Genomic DNA, 14,453 nt, shown 5'->3' on the forward strand with positions numbered 1-14,453 from the left:
TGCATAAATATTAAGAAGCGGTTATTTTAGTGTTACAAACAACTCACTCCAATTTATAATATATATATATAGAGTATAGATGAACGATAACAGTCATAAGCAAGTTTAGTTTTTTTAAATCGTCAAAATGTTCCTTATCAATATAATTAAAATATTAATTTTAAACATTTTACGCAGATAAATACTGCCCTTTAAACTTTGCAACGCGAACCGGTAGTTTTAGAAATATTCGAGATATCACTATAAACGCGTGGAAAAATACACGGGCGTGTTATAGGATGCATTAGCAAAGTACGAGCAAAGAGTTCGGTTAGCTGTTTACATCTCATTGCTTAAAAAGTAGCACGGAATATAATCTTTATTTTAACTGTACAACGTGTAGTTACCATAACCTTTATTATTATTTTTTAATAATGGGTGTTTTGTTCATAGGTTATATTGTGTGCTAGTTGACGCCCGCAGCATATATCGCGTTTTAGGGGTTTGTCGTCTTGAATTAAGCATAAAAAGTAGCGTATGTTATTCCTAAGAATTTGAGGATGCTTCATAACAAGTTTCATCAAATTCGGTTCAATGGTTTGACCGTGAAAGAGCAGCAGATTTGAATTAATAATTATATACTTTTTTGTTTCTTGTAATATCATAATTTCTTGTTAAATTTCTCATTAAATTTATGACATACATATGCATTGGTTACTAAAATTTGTATACTAGCTATATTTTAATTATTTATTTAATATATTCTGTAGCGTAGTTTTATATTTTAATGAGATATTAAGAATTCTGTAATAACCGATTATTAATGAATTTCACTATTATTAGGTATTTAAAATATTGTTACTTTTCATTGCAGTTCGATAATTAATAAATACATATATATTTACCTAACCAAGTGTCAGATAGCAAAATCCACACGAATCGTATGTCGAAGGGCTCAGTAAACACTGATGTATTTTTATGTTCTGACAATATTGTTTTAATTTTGTTTTATACGAACGTAAATGAATACAATTGATCGCGTGAAAATTACAGATTCACGGGCATTTTTGTCGTAACTATACAATACGCATACACTTCTCTGAACTAATTTTCTTCAACCCTTCACATTAATATGTTTAAAGCATCTATTTTTCTACCAAATGGATTGGCTTTCCAGTAGTTTTTGTACAAACAACAACAACAAAAACAGCCTGTAAATTTCCCACAGCTGGGCTAAGGCCTCCTTTCCTTTTAAAGGAGAAGGTTTGGAACATATTCCATGCTGTTCCAACGTGAGTTGGTAGAATACACATGTGGCAGATTTTTTAATGAAATTGGACACATGTATACATTGTATGCAGGCTTAATCGATTTTTGTGCACTCCTCACCTATCTTGCCAAAAAATCCCATCGAAAGCAAATCAAAAACGAAGCCTCGTAGAATCACTCTTCTGCCTGTCTGTCCGCACGTCACAGTCTATTTTCCGTGAGCCTATTGGAATAAAACAGGTGAAATTTCTACTCCATAGAGTTCAGTGACCCTATCACGGATATAAGTTGAATAAACGATGTCTGATTAACGATGATTTTCGCGCACTCTAGATACAGAAATTTAAAAAAAGAACACACAGATAATATAGAAATCAAAAGCATCGTATTATTAATGAATATTGTAAAGGCGTTACGAGAAATAGGGAATAAAAATATAATAAAGTGGACCTTTACTGTTTGTTGAATTTAAAACGGAGACAAACTTTTGACTGAATATTTCTAAAAATAATCTAAATGAAATTCCAACTTAAAAATAAATGTTTAAGCAAAATTGGTAGTGCCTATAAATAATAGTGACTAATATTATCAAAACACATTTAGGTGAATTATTGTCCTAGTACCCTAATGTATATGTCAAGCAAAAATTCGAACACTAAAATATTTTGAATTTTTTTGCAATAAATTTTTATTAGTAGCCAAACGCTATGTACCTATAGAGATATTAAAATAGAACAAAATATTGCAGTTAGTATATGTGAAGTGATATTTGAGAATTAACTTCTGGATTCCCAAGTTTAAAGAGTGGCGTAAAAATAAAGCTGTAAAGAAATGTCCAATTGCGTCTTTTATGGGTGCGGTGGCTCAGCGGTTAGATACTTTGATCTTAACCAAGGTTCAAATCTAGTCGCCATCTTAACTTTATTTTAATTATACCATCTAAAGAGCTTTAAATAACATATTGTAGTAAATATTCTAATTAAATAGTCTTCTTATTAAATTTTCATTTAGAATCGGGTTTTACATAATAATTTCTGAAATTGAAGGTAAAGTATTCTTCCATCACTTTTATAAATTGTGCTTTATATTTCTGTAATATAAAATATTGGTACTCTATATTCAGATCTCCTTACGAGAAACAAAAAATTGATGACCGTCTGGCAGAGTAGCCGCAACACGTGCCTTAAACGCGCTGAATGAAAAAAAATAAGAACAATTTAAAATACAAAAAGAAACAACAGATTGTAGTATATATACAAACGTTTGTAATATTGGAACGCCTTTTCAAAAATGGAATACATTTATAATTTTCTATAATGATATTGGTTTAAAAAAAAAAAAAAAACTATTGTATACGCAGTACATGTCGACACGTCAGTACGACATTATTATGATTTATTACACAAACATCCACATTCCTTAGTCCTGCGTAACTGTCTTTATCGATGTCCTTTTTTACCGTTCTGTTTTTACTTTTGCCGAACAATACTAACAATGGGGCAACGTGCTTTTCTATGCGCGTACGCTCCACAAAACTACGCGTGAAGCATTAACATAACGTTATTTTTTTACGAAAACAGAACGCATTGTAATTTGAACCTTATGTCTTGAACGACACGGTTGCGTAAAGTTGGATATAACAGCAAATGATAAGTTGGTCGTGAGCGCGTTTCGGTGCGGTGCACATGGAGTCGGCAGTCGCGAAGCTATCGAGTGTGGTTCCGGTAGGGTCGATCACCGAACGTAGTGTATGCGTACCTTTACGTCGTTATTTCGAAGTTCGTTCGTGTGTACGGAGCACGACGCGCGCAAAACTTTATTTTTTTTTTTAAACACCGGGAATATCAAAAAGGTTTCGTTCTTAAGAAAAAACCTGCCAGTGTGTGTTTAGGTTTCGGAACAGGATATATTATGTGAATTGACTCTAATTATGAAAACAAAATTAACGTTAGACCGCCAATATTTGGCGGTAATTAAATAGACAAAAGGAGTTTTTGTTCAGTTGCAGCTTACGAAATTAGTGCGAGATAATATTAAAAAAATGAAGAATAATATGTATTGTTTATGGAAGATTTTGTTTCTTTTAGTGCCCATCGTTGGTAAGTACATAAATATAATATTATTTACTTTAAACGCTTTATATAATTAATAAATAAAACAAAGACATCAAATTAAAAAAAAAAAAGGTTTTAGAATAAATATCATAAACTTTTATTTAAGGTGATAAACAAAAAGGTTTTTTGCAAATAATTATTTCTAAGTTAATTATTATTAATAGAAAAATAGTATTGATATTTAGCAGAATGTTTGTTATAAACGATTGTCAATATGTCAGGCCAGTTAGTCATGCGAACAGTCCTGTAACCAGGAGCACTTTATTGACGATACATTTCTGCGTAGTCAACGTATTCATGGTGTTCCGACGTAACTCAGTAATCTATTATTAGATTTGCGTTTCACTCCCATGAGTATATAATTGCATATAAGCATCGTATGTAGATTTTATATTTGCAAATATTTATTTTATAATAAAAGTTTTTAGTATTTTAATGAGACAAGCGTTCGATTTAATTTAAAAATAAAGTATTTTAATTGAGTTTACATAAAATTAATAAAGACAGTTCGATATTCTTAATGAATAGAAACATTTAAAAACTTAGCTTGTATTTATATAAATTAATTCTGAAATTTAGCAATAAACTTGAAATTGATGAAATTAATTTCAAGAAAAGAAAATACCGATGTGTAAATGTCATATGTATCATTTGTTTTTGATCGATCATATACTTGTCCATAAACTAAATACTTATAAATAAATCGAAGCTAAGTTACAAGATTAAATTTTACATTAGACCACCCAGGCTTTTTTCATTAGAAATAGATTATTATACTATATTAATAATAATCGCTGATTTCGAACAAAATAAAGAAAGGCTGATAAACCCGCCTAAAAAGAAATATTTTAGGATGTACGTAATTACATATATTTGTATTGAACACTGAAGAAAATTTTTGTGTAACTTTCGGAGCAATAAATGAAATTATACTCAGAAAGTTATCGATGTTAAGATCAGGAAATTTGCTTAACAAGTTCTATAAATTTGTATATTCATAAGAAGTTGAGACAGGTCGTTATTATAAATTTAACAAATAATTATCATTCTCATAACATAATTCAGTAACTATTTCGTCAATAAGCTTTTAATATTTAATAAGAGAAATATATATTGAGGGCTATATAACAAACTTTACGTTTAAAAAGTTAATTGTCCATTTGTTCCAAATTATTTTAAACTTGGCCTATTAAAAGTTTTAAGCCAAAAAACATTGATAAATAGGGCTTTTACTCAATACAATATAATATTATAAAAGATAAAAAAGCGTACCCTTAGTATTTGTTAATTGCTAGGCAGGATATGTGAAAACAATTGTACTTCACTGACATATTTTGTAATTGAAAAAGAGTAACTACTGAGTTACGTGCCGGTCCTTCTCGTCAGAATCTACTTTCCGAATCGGTGATTATTTTACTTTTAATTCAGCACTGACATTTCAATTGAATACTGCTTTAATGTGCCTATTTAAAAAAAAGAATATTTTAAAGTTTTTCAGTAATGTAGTGTCCAAAAAACTCTTCCAAAAATGAGTAGTAAATTATTTACACTCGTTAATATGAATTTAATAATTTTAATTGTTAAAAAATTATATTAAATTAATTACACCAGCTTATGAAAAACCTTTCTTAAAAATTATTTTAAACGTCGTTATAAGCATCTTTCTATATTTTTTAGTCATCCTTAGAGTAGTAACTATCTATTATGCTCGTTAAACCCATTGTCAAAGACAAGAATATTGTATAATAAGATTAGTTTATACAATATTTTTGCCTTTGACAAAAGGTTTAAAAAGTATTCATTAAAAGCTAATTTAATAATTTTTATTTTCCATTGAAACCTTGTATGATACAATTAAGATACTTTAATTTGAAATATTAATATACTTCTTTTACATACTTTTTGGAAAGACATTCTGCTAGCCCAATTTGTATCTACCTAGCACTCATCTCATTAACAATAATTAGTATGGTTGTCTCTCGGTTTTGTAAGTTCAGTAAGCCAATGTCTCTTACCAAAATACTTGTTACCAAGGTTGGTGGCGTATTGGCGATAGATGGTTAATATTTGTTCCAATTCCATTATCTATGAGCAATGGTGACTTACCATCAGGTAAGTTTACCATAATTTGCCGATTTAACTAAAGTCTTCGCAAACAATCTTTACTTAATTCTGGAAGTAAATGTTATCTATAAATTATCATGATTATTCCTTAGGAGATGATATTGTAGGCTGTTTTGAAAACCAAATTTCTAGGACATTGTTTTGGTGTATCTCCTTAGGCTAAGTCAGCGCGAGCCATGTTTGCTTACAATAACATTTCTTTTTTGGCAAAACACTCTTCCTCTATTCAGACATATTATTCAAATTATGTATCCATACAGACCTCATTTATGACTCAATTCTAATAGTAAAAATCAATCAAAGACAATTTTCCAGTATGCAAACTGAACTAAAAATAAACTTTAGACCACATTCTAGATTTATTTGTTCTTGCAATAATAATTATACCATAGACCAGTAATTATATCAATACCTTTGTTTTTTATCTGAGCTGATAGAAATGAGGTTATATGGCATAGAACTGAAAGTACTGAGCGAATATAAGTAAAAAAAAAATATAGATTTTTTGTTCGTGTTCGATACATTCGCGCATTGCTCATCCGCTCCAGTTCAAACTTCGTACAGTTGCTATTGGCACTTCTGAATATTTCTGGCAAAGCACCATCAATGGACAATAGGTAGCGCGCGACTCTGTATAGGATAATGGCTTACTAAAACTTCAAAGTAGCATTTCAACGTTTCTACTCATTATTTACGGCTACCCGTCTTGGCAGCACAGTTTGAATAAGGTTCTATAACATATATTGAAGGGCAAACATGCAAGGATTTTTTTGGGTCAGGGACCATCCCGATCATACCTATATATATTTACCAATGTTACACATAGAGATAAACATATAAACATACATTTTTAAGTCGTATTATGTGTAAGTCACTTTATATTTACTTCGAACTGCTCTCGACTATGAAAATATATTAATATAACGTTGGTATTTCAACAGAAATAACAAGTAAATTTTGTGTATAATTAATTTTTCACAGAATATTATTGTATGCATTATATTATGTTATCATTATTTAGTATTGTTGTGTTCCGGTTTGAAGGTTGAGTGAGCCAGTGTAACTACGGGCACAAGGGACATATCATCTTAGTTCCCAGGGTTGGTGGCACATAGATGATGTAAGGAATTTACAGCGTTTTGTCTATGGGTGATGGTGACCACTTACCATCAGGTAGCCCATATGCTTATCCGCCAACCTATACCATAAAAAAATGTGATTTTGTATTATGAAACATTGAGTCTTCGAAGCCAAATAATGAACATCAACTGGTAACGTTTACCAGTTTTGGAAAATATTATATTAAGTGCTAGCTAGTTTCCGCGACTTCAAATTAAATTTAACAAAAAGTTATTGCTGTAGCCTAAGTTACTGCTTATTACATCAGCTATCTGCTAGAAAGTCTTTTGAAAATCAGAACAAACAGACAGACAGACAAAAATTGAAATAAAATTTAGTTATATGCATAGTGTATACATACATACATATCTATTTAGTAAAAACCAGTTATTTTATATTACAAACAGATACTCCAAGTTTATTACATAAATAGATTTAAATTATTATACAATTTGAAAATACGGGTTCCGTTCTAAGTAATATTTTACTTTCTCTGTTCTTTCATCGCGGTTATCCAAACTTTAAATCAGTTTTCTAATAGAATGCTAATCACGAATATAAGAAGATTACATTAAATAAAAGTGTACCTCACTGAGAATATTTACTTATATTTTCAGAGTATATTACAATTTCTAAACACAGCTAACGAGACTACATGACCCAGTTGTTGGAACAATCAAATCTTACCTTTAGATTGTGAGTTCGAACCCTAAATTCAATTAAGTAATTTTATTTTTGATTAGTGCCCGTGACGTCATGCGCGTTTGAAGCCTAAGCCTGCTTATTAAATCAGCTTTCTGTTAAGTCTCGTCAAAATCGGTCCAGCCGTTCCAGAGCTTAGCTGGAACATACAGACAGACAGACAAATATTGAAAAAAAATATCTTGGTGTATGTACCTTAAATACATACATATGCATTTAGTAAAAAAAAGAATACCTAAAATCTTTCAATAACATGAAATATATGTACATATATATATATATATATATATATATATATGTATAGATTATTTCGTGTTTACAGTCTCATCTCGTAAGAAGATCTGCCACAAGCGTGTCCACAACCCACATTTAAAGCTTCTAACCTTCTCAAAAGGACAGAGGGCTTACCCCAACAAGAGATTTACACACAGTAACAATTCCTAGGAATATGCAATCATTATGTTTCGTGACTATGCTGAACTCCTGAATAATTTAGCTAATTGTAAAGCGTTGAATTCTAATATGTTCATATATCATGAATTAAAATACGTACGGTGTTATATAATTTTAAATTCAATTTTTCAATAAAGCTATTACACGTTGAACATATTGTTCGCCGTTTTGATATTGCAATGAAATTCATACGTTATATAATATCTTGGTTTTAGCGAATATCAGATTGTTATATTCAGTGAGTTTAGAAATGATTATCTGGTCTGAATATCATTACATAGTATGAAACAAAGTCCCTTACCACTGTCTGTCTCTATATATGCTTAGATCTTTAAAATTCCGCAACAGATTTTGATGCGATTTTTTATTAGATAGAGTAATTTAAAAGGATTCATGGGAGAGGTTTTTGTATATAACATATGGACATTATAGTAAGGAAACACTGATCATTTTAGAAATCTCTAATGTGATATCGTAAATAATCATATTCTGTTGTATATTTAGTACCAGTATTGCACCCGTGCGAAGTCGGGGCGGCTCCCTAGTAACATATAATATAGACGTTCGTTCGTACACGTTCCTAGAGCATCGATGCCACGTTAAGTTGCCGCGCCGTGCAAGTGCACGGTACGGCAACGTCGCCGTGAGACGGCGCGGCACGTCATCAACGTGCTCACCTATACTCATGTTTTTCATATTGCTTTTGTCATTAAAGTCAGGAATAATTCGACAAACATCCTTCTCAGCTTCAGTGTTTTAAGTGACGCTGAGATATAGACAGGCTCTTACTATTAGAAACTTAATTCTTAACCAAAAATTGCGAATTCAAACCCGTATAAGCAACAATTTTATGAACCTAATTTGTGTTTGTATATTCATTTCATGTTCAGCAATGATAAAAACATCGTGACTAAATTTATGTGTGTCGTGCGTATGTGTCCTATGTGTGTGTATCGACCAACGTTTGTTCCATAATCCTCTTCTCAAAAGGAGGGAACGTTTTAATCCAATTATGTTGTATTGTTGTTTTAATTATATAGTTCGATTGGGTTCTTATATAAAGAATTAATATTATCGATTAGAATATAAAAATGTAGAGTTCGAATATTCGAACTCGTCCTAATTAAATAAAACTTTTAAAATTATAAGCCGAGATGGCCCAGTGGTTAAAACGCGTGCATCTTAACCGATGTTTTCGGGTTCAAACCCAGGCAAGCACCGTTGAATATTCATGTGCTTAATTTGTGTTAATAATTCATCTCCTGCGTGTGTCTAATTTAATAGAAATTGTGCCAGATGTGATCAACCCGCATTGAAACAGCCTCGAATATGTTCCAAACCTTCTCCTCAAACGGAGAGGAGGCTTTAGCCCAGCAGTGGGAAATTTACAGGCTGATGTTGTTGCTTAAAATTATAATTTTAGATATCTGACATTGCAAATTGAATAATACAGGCATGTTATATAAAACAAAAAGTTTCGTTGTGCATTTATAATTCGAATTTAACGCAAGTGAACCCGTGTAGTGAAGCTAGTCATTAGATAAATATTATATAAATATTGTTACGTGAGCGTAAAATGGGAAGTCGATAGAGCGAACAGACAAAAACGCGCTCAGCTATTCATAATATTAGGAGCATGCTCTGTGATGCGGTTGTATAATTACCAGACAATATGAAGATTGTGCAATACTTTCTGTATTTTGCTTTCATACTAGATTCAATCGTAGATTTTCATGTGTACATTCCTCGTTATACATTTAATTAGCAATATATAAATGTATATATATGTAAACAGTTATAATAGGACATATGTATATTAATAGACCGTCGTGCAATTCAACTTGACAAACAGAATAACTGCTGATAATGATCTTCTACTATATAACGTTATATATGATGTGTATTATATACTAATACATAACTATTTATCAATACATAATCAGGCAGAAGATTTGATGTTATCATAAGAGTATAATTAAACAATAGCAATAACATTTGGACTTTAAAATAGTAGATATTTGAACGGTTTTATTTAATGAATGCGTGTAACTATCTTATAACACCTTAATTAAAGATATAGTCTTATAATTAGGTAAGAAAGATAAATGTATAAATATAGAATAATAAGTTATGTTTATATAAAAAAAGGCAGATCGGTCTTCAATGTATATAATATACTAGTTACAACCCTCGGTTTCGCTAGCAAGTTAGACATAAAAAAGTTTAGTATGAAGACTTCATTGAAGTTTGCTCCATCCCAAATTTCATGAAACTCGGTTCAGTAGATTTGAAAGACAAATAGACAAGGTTACTTTCAAATTATTTTGTTTGGCCTATATTGAAGGATTTATATTTAAAGAGTATTCTAACAATCCGTAAATGTATGCCGCAAATACCTCATCTGCTTTTAAGGCTTAGAAGTAGGAAGTTATACCACCGCGCTGCTCTACTGCGGTTTGGTAGGTATACGCGGCAGAGTTACTTACATATGTAAGATACGACGTTTTCTTCACCGCTGAGCACGAAATGAATTTAATAAAACACATGTAAAAGATGAGAACTAACAGGCCGGTTTCCGCGATCTTCACTCATCTTAACTCGTATAGACTTATTAATAATTAGAGGTCTTTTTTAATAAAATTATTATTAAAAAACAAATTTACATTTAATTGTGAGCTATTTTTTGATGTTGCATAGGTAGACTGACTAGGAAATACGACGAGACGTTACTGGTGCCTTTAGTTCATTTCGCTTAATTTTCCCTTCAAACCGTAATAGCGCAATACATAGTATCGCTGATGGGCAGTAGAATAGGTGATAATTGGGTATTACTTACTTATGTGGGCTTGCGCAAAAGACTACCACAAGCAAAAATTAATTTTCAACGTGATGTATAATTAAAAATGTCTAGTAAGTGACAGTCTATAACTATACATGTATATATACATACTAAACATAATTTAAAACGACGAGAAAATGTATGTAAAGTGTTTTATCACGTACATCGTCGAGTGGTATCTTTAGCAGTGGTTAGACTCACCGAGACGTTATGTGATGACGTAACAAGAATCTTTTTCTTATTAACGTTTTTGTAATTACGTCATTCGTGTTCCGCCTCTTTCTTACCGCTTGCACTTTTGTTAATAAAAACAATTTCTGACCGGCAAACTTAGATTGCGCGTATCATTTAATTGATTTAAATTTAGATATCAATAATGATATCTAATAATCGTAAACTTTTCCAAGTAATTTGTACATATTTTATATATGTTTTTAATACTATGTTAACAGTATGTGATTCACAAATCAGTCTGGTACAGTCATCGACATTATATAGAGAAATATTATGACTACATTACTGAATATTATAGTCATTTCTATATATATATAATTTTATTGAGGCATAATAACGTTGGTTATATAATATATTATAACGTAAATTAATATGACTCTTTGATTATTATGCAAATTTACCTCAATCAGTCCTTGATTGATGGTGTGCAGTATGGGAGCTGATTACATTAAACAGACTTTGATACTGAAAGAAAATATAACGAATTTATTTATTCGTCGTCCCGTCACTCCGTCAATATTACCTTAAGTAGTGCAGCAATCAGAGCGAAAGTATAGCCTAGTAATATTTTAAGACGCGACGGATATAGATCTACGAATATCTAGAGCGGGCAGTATGTGAAGATACAACGTAAAAACTCTTTATTTTCTTAGTTGATGAAAAAATATTTTACCGTACGTATCTATGCATTCCTAAGCTACATATTTATTATACATATTGAAACTTTTGATGGGATTCCTGTGCACGTAAACTCAAAAAAAATCTCGATGGCTTTCAAAATACACAATTGTGGACTCTTATTTTACCCGTGCGAAGCCAGGCCGGGTAGTTAGTGTGTAATAAAAGTGATGCCAAAAAGTAAAAAATGGCGCCGGCTGTTGAAATTTTATGAATTTCTAACGTTTAGGTTTGAGTGGCATACGTCATAAAGCAATTCAATATATTTCCATGGTATGTTATTTAAAAATCGACTGAACTGAAATATTTCGGAGCGTTTAGTTCGAAATTGAAATGGAAATAAAACGGGCGAGAATGTTTTTTTGGCTTAGTTCTAAAAGGTATTACAATTCAAGACCGGGTATCGTCTCGAGTTGAAAATACCAAATACCTACTATTGCAAACACGAATGCAATTTTTATTATTAATAATAATAATAACATTAAGACCAAAATATATACTACTATACTTAATATTATAAATGTGAAAGTAACTCTGTCTGTTTGTCTATCTGTCGCTCTTTAACAGCCAAACCACTAAACCTAATTTGACAAAACTTAGTATGAAGCAAAATTGAACTCAAAGGAAGGACAATAAAGTATTATTTAAATAAAACTAATTATAACGGATGAATCGCGTATATTAATTATTTTTAAACATCCCGACGTTTCGAGCACTTTGCAGTGTTCGTGGTCACGGGTAGACTAAGATGACATTTGTCTATTTGAAGAACAAAGGAAATATTATTAACAACTACCGCCAACGATTTCTCAATATAATAATAATAATAATATTTCCTTTGTTCTTCAAATAGACAAATGTCATCTTAGTCTACCCGTGACCACGAACACTGCAAAGTGCTCGAAACGTCGGGATGTTTAAAAATAATTAATATACGCGATTCATCCGTTATAATTAGTTTTATTTAAATGTGTAATAATCGCGAAAATTTAAGACAACATTAAAGTATTATTTGCTTAAAACATGACAGCCAACCCACCAAGAGGCGAGCGACGCCGCGGACAAATACTTGTTATATAAATTAAAATTAAATATAATTACTGCAATCTATACTGCAAGTATTTCTCGTTCAATCGTAATTCCGATCCCAAGACGAAATAAACCAGACCTCCTGTCACTAATATTAAAATTGGTCATTTCTATATCAAATACCATTACACAATATATTATTAACCAGTAACTGTCATTCTGGGTTCCATCTCTTTCGTTATATATGATATACGTTACAATTTTTTCACACTAAATTTTGCTGACAAGTGTAGTATTTCTCACGACATTTTTCCTTTAACGTCGAGCACGAGACGAATTATAAACAAATGAAATGGCAATGGCGTTTACCGTTTTTCGAACTGTCGATCTACGATTAAAAGCCATGTCTATCCTCATAGTCGCATAATAGTTTATACAACAACAAAAAAAAAACAGCCTGTAAATTTCCCATTGCTGAGCTAAGGCCTTCTCTCCTTTTGAGGAGAAGATTTGGAAAACATTCCACCACGCTGTTCCTATGCAGATTGGTAGAATGCACATCTGGTAGAATTTCTACGAAGCTAGACACATGCAGGATTCCTCATGATGTTTTCGTTCACCCTTGAGCACGAGATGAATTTATTTATAAACACAAATTGAGCACATAAATCAGTAGTACTTGCCTGTGTTTGAATCCGCAATCATCGTTTAAGATGCACGCGTTTTAACCACTGGGCCATCTCATAATAGTTTATAATTATTGTAAACTACAGCAATTTCCTGAAGCACGTATTTTTAATTTATTAAAAAGTATTTGATCTATCTAAGAGAAAGAATTATCCTTCGTTTATTCGCATCGATTGTTTAACCTCAGCTTTTAACTAAGAGACAAAGCTAAGGGCTAATACAAATAACGCTCACAGGGAATGTTTACTTGTATCATAGCTGAATGGAAATAGGCGGTTTTATAGCAGGCTCTTGTATTTAATAAGGCTTTGTTTATATAAACAATCGTTCGTATATTTATTATTAATACAATCATCAACTATTGTTCTATAATTATCTGGTGTTATGTTAGGAGAAAATTTGAAAAGGTTAACTTATTTAAACATAGATGTTTAATTATTGTACTGTGTTAAACAATTGTATTATGTGACCAATTAATTCTTGCAGAGTACGCTCGGTTTGGTCAAAAATAGAGGTTGATGTTTTACTTGTATGAATTTTTATAATTAATCAAAATAAATAAGGTAAAGAATCCTATATTTATATAAAAACTAACTCAATTTTATTTTAAACTACCGAGCTATCCCGGCTTCGCACAGGTACAATGCTGATACTAAATATACTACAGAATGTCTCACAATGTTTACAGTTTTTCATTGTTCAGACAGTATGTCTATGTTCCTGCATTATAAATCCGTAATATCTTCAAAAATATTTATTAAAATTACATATTCCAAAGGGCTATATTGATCTATATTAAATGCACAATCAAATCAAATCAAAATGAACGTAATACAAGTAGGCTTTTACGAGCACTTTTTCGCCATTTTACAATTAAGTGAAGCTACCACCGGTTCGGCAAGTAGATTCTACCGAGAAGAACCGACAAGAAGCTCAGTACTCGTTAGCTCGTTACTCCTTTTCAACATTTAAATGTATTTAAGGTACTTAATTGGATAGGGATTAATGTTATATTGCTTAAAATAAAGCATACAGCGGTAAGCGACTTTTTATATTTTGTAATGATTCATTATCATTACAAAATATAAAAGTCACATAAAGCTGCGATGGATACTTTGCCCAACAGTTGAACATATACGAGACTAGTAGGGAGATTTTTAATCTCTAATGTATTATTTTACTTTTGTATGAGTACATATGTATAATTAGATTTTCGTACATACTTA

General features: G+C 31.2%; 1 protein-coding gene across 2 annotated transcripts in view; it reads left to right on the forward strand.

Annotated features, from left to right (window-relative positions):
* The first annotated feature begins 2,955 nt into the window (after positions 1-2,955).
* Positions 2,956-14,453, forward strand: part of LOC124533988 (hemicentin-2) — a 122,379-nt gene continuing 110,881 nt past the window's right edge. For both annotated transcript variants that reach the window (XM_047109580.1, XM_047109581.1), the window contains exon 1: positions 2,956-3,347. In XM_047109580.1, the coding sequence (XP_046965536.1) occupies positions 3,290-3,347 (58 nt within the window). In that variant the 5' untranslated portion in view covers positions 2,956-3,289. The remainder of the gene's footprint in view (positions 3,348-14,453) is intronic.

This window comes from Vanessa cardui, chromosome 12 (assembly GCF_905220365.1).
Source record: "Vanessa cardui chromosome 12, ilVanCard2.1, whole genome shotgun sequence".
In the NCBI taxonomy this organism is placed as follows: domain Eukaryota; kingdom Metazoa; phylum Arthropoda; class Insecta; order Lepidoptera; family Nymphalidae; genus Vanessa; species Vanessa cardui.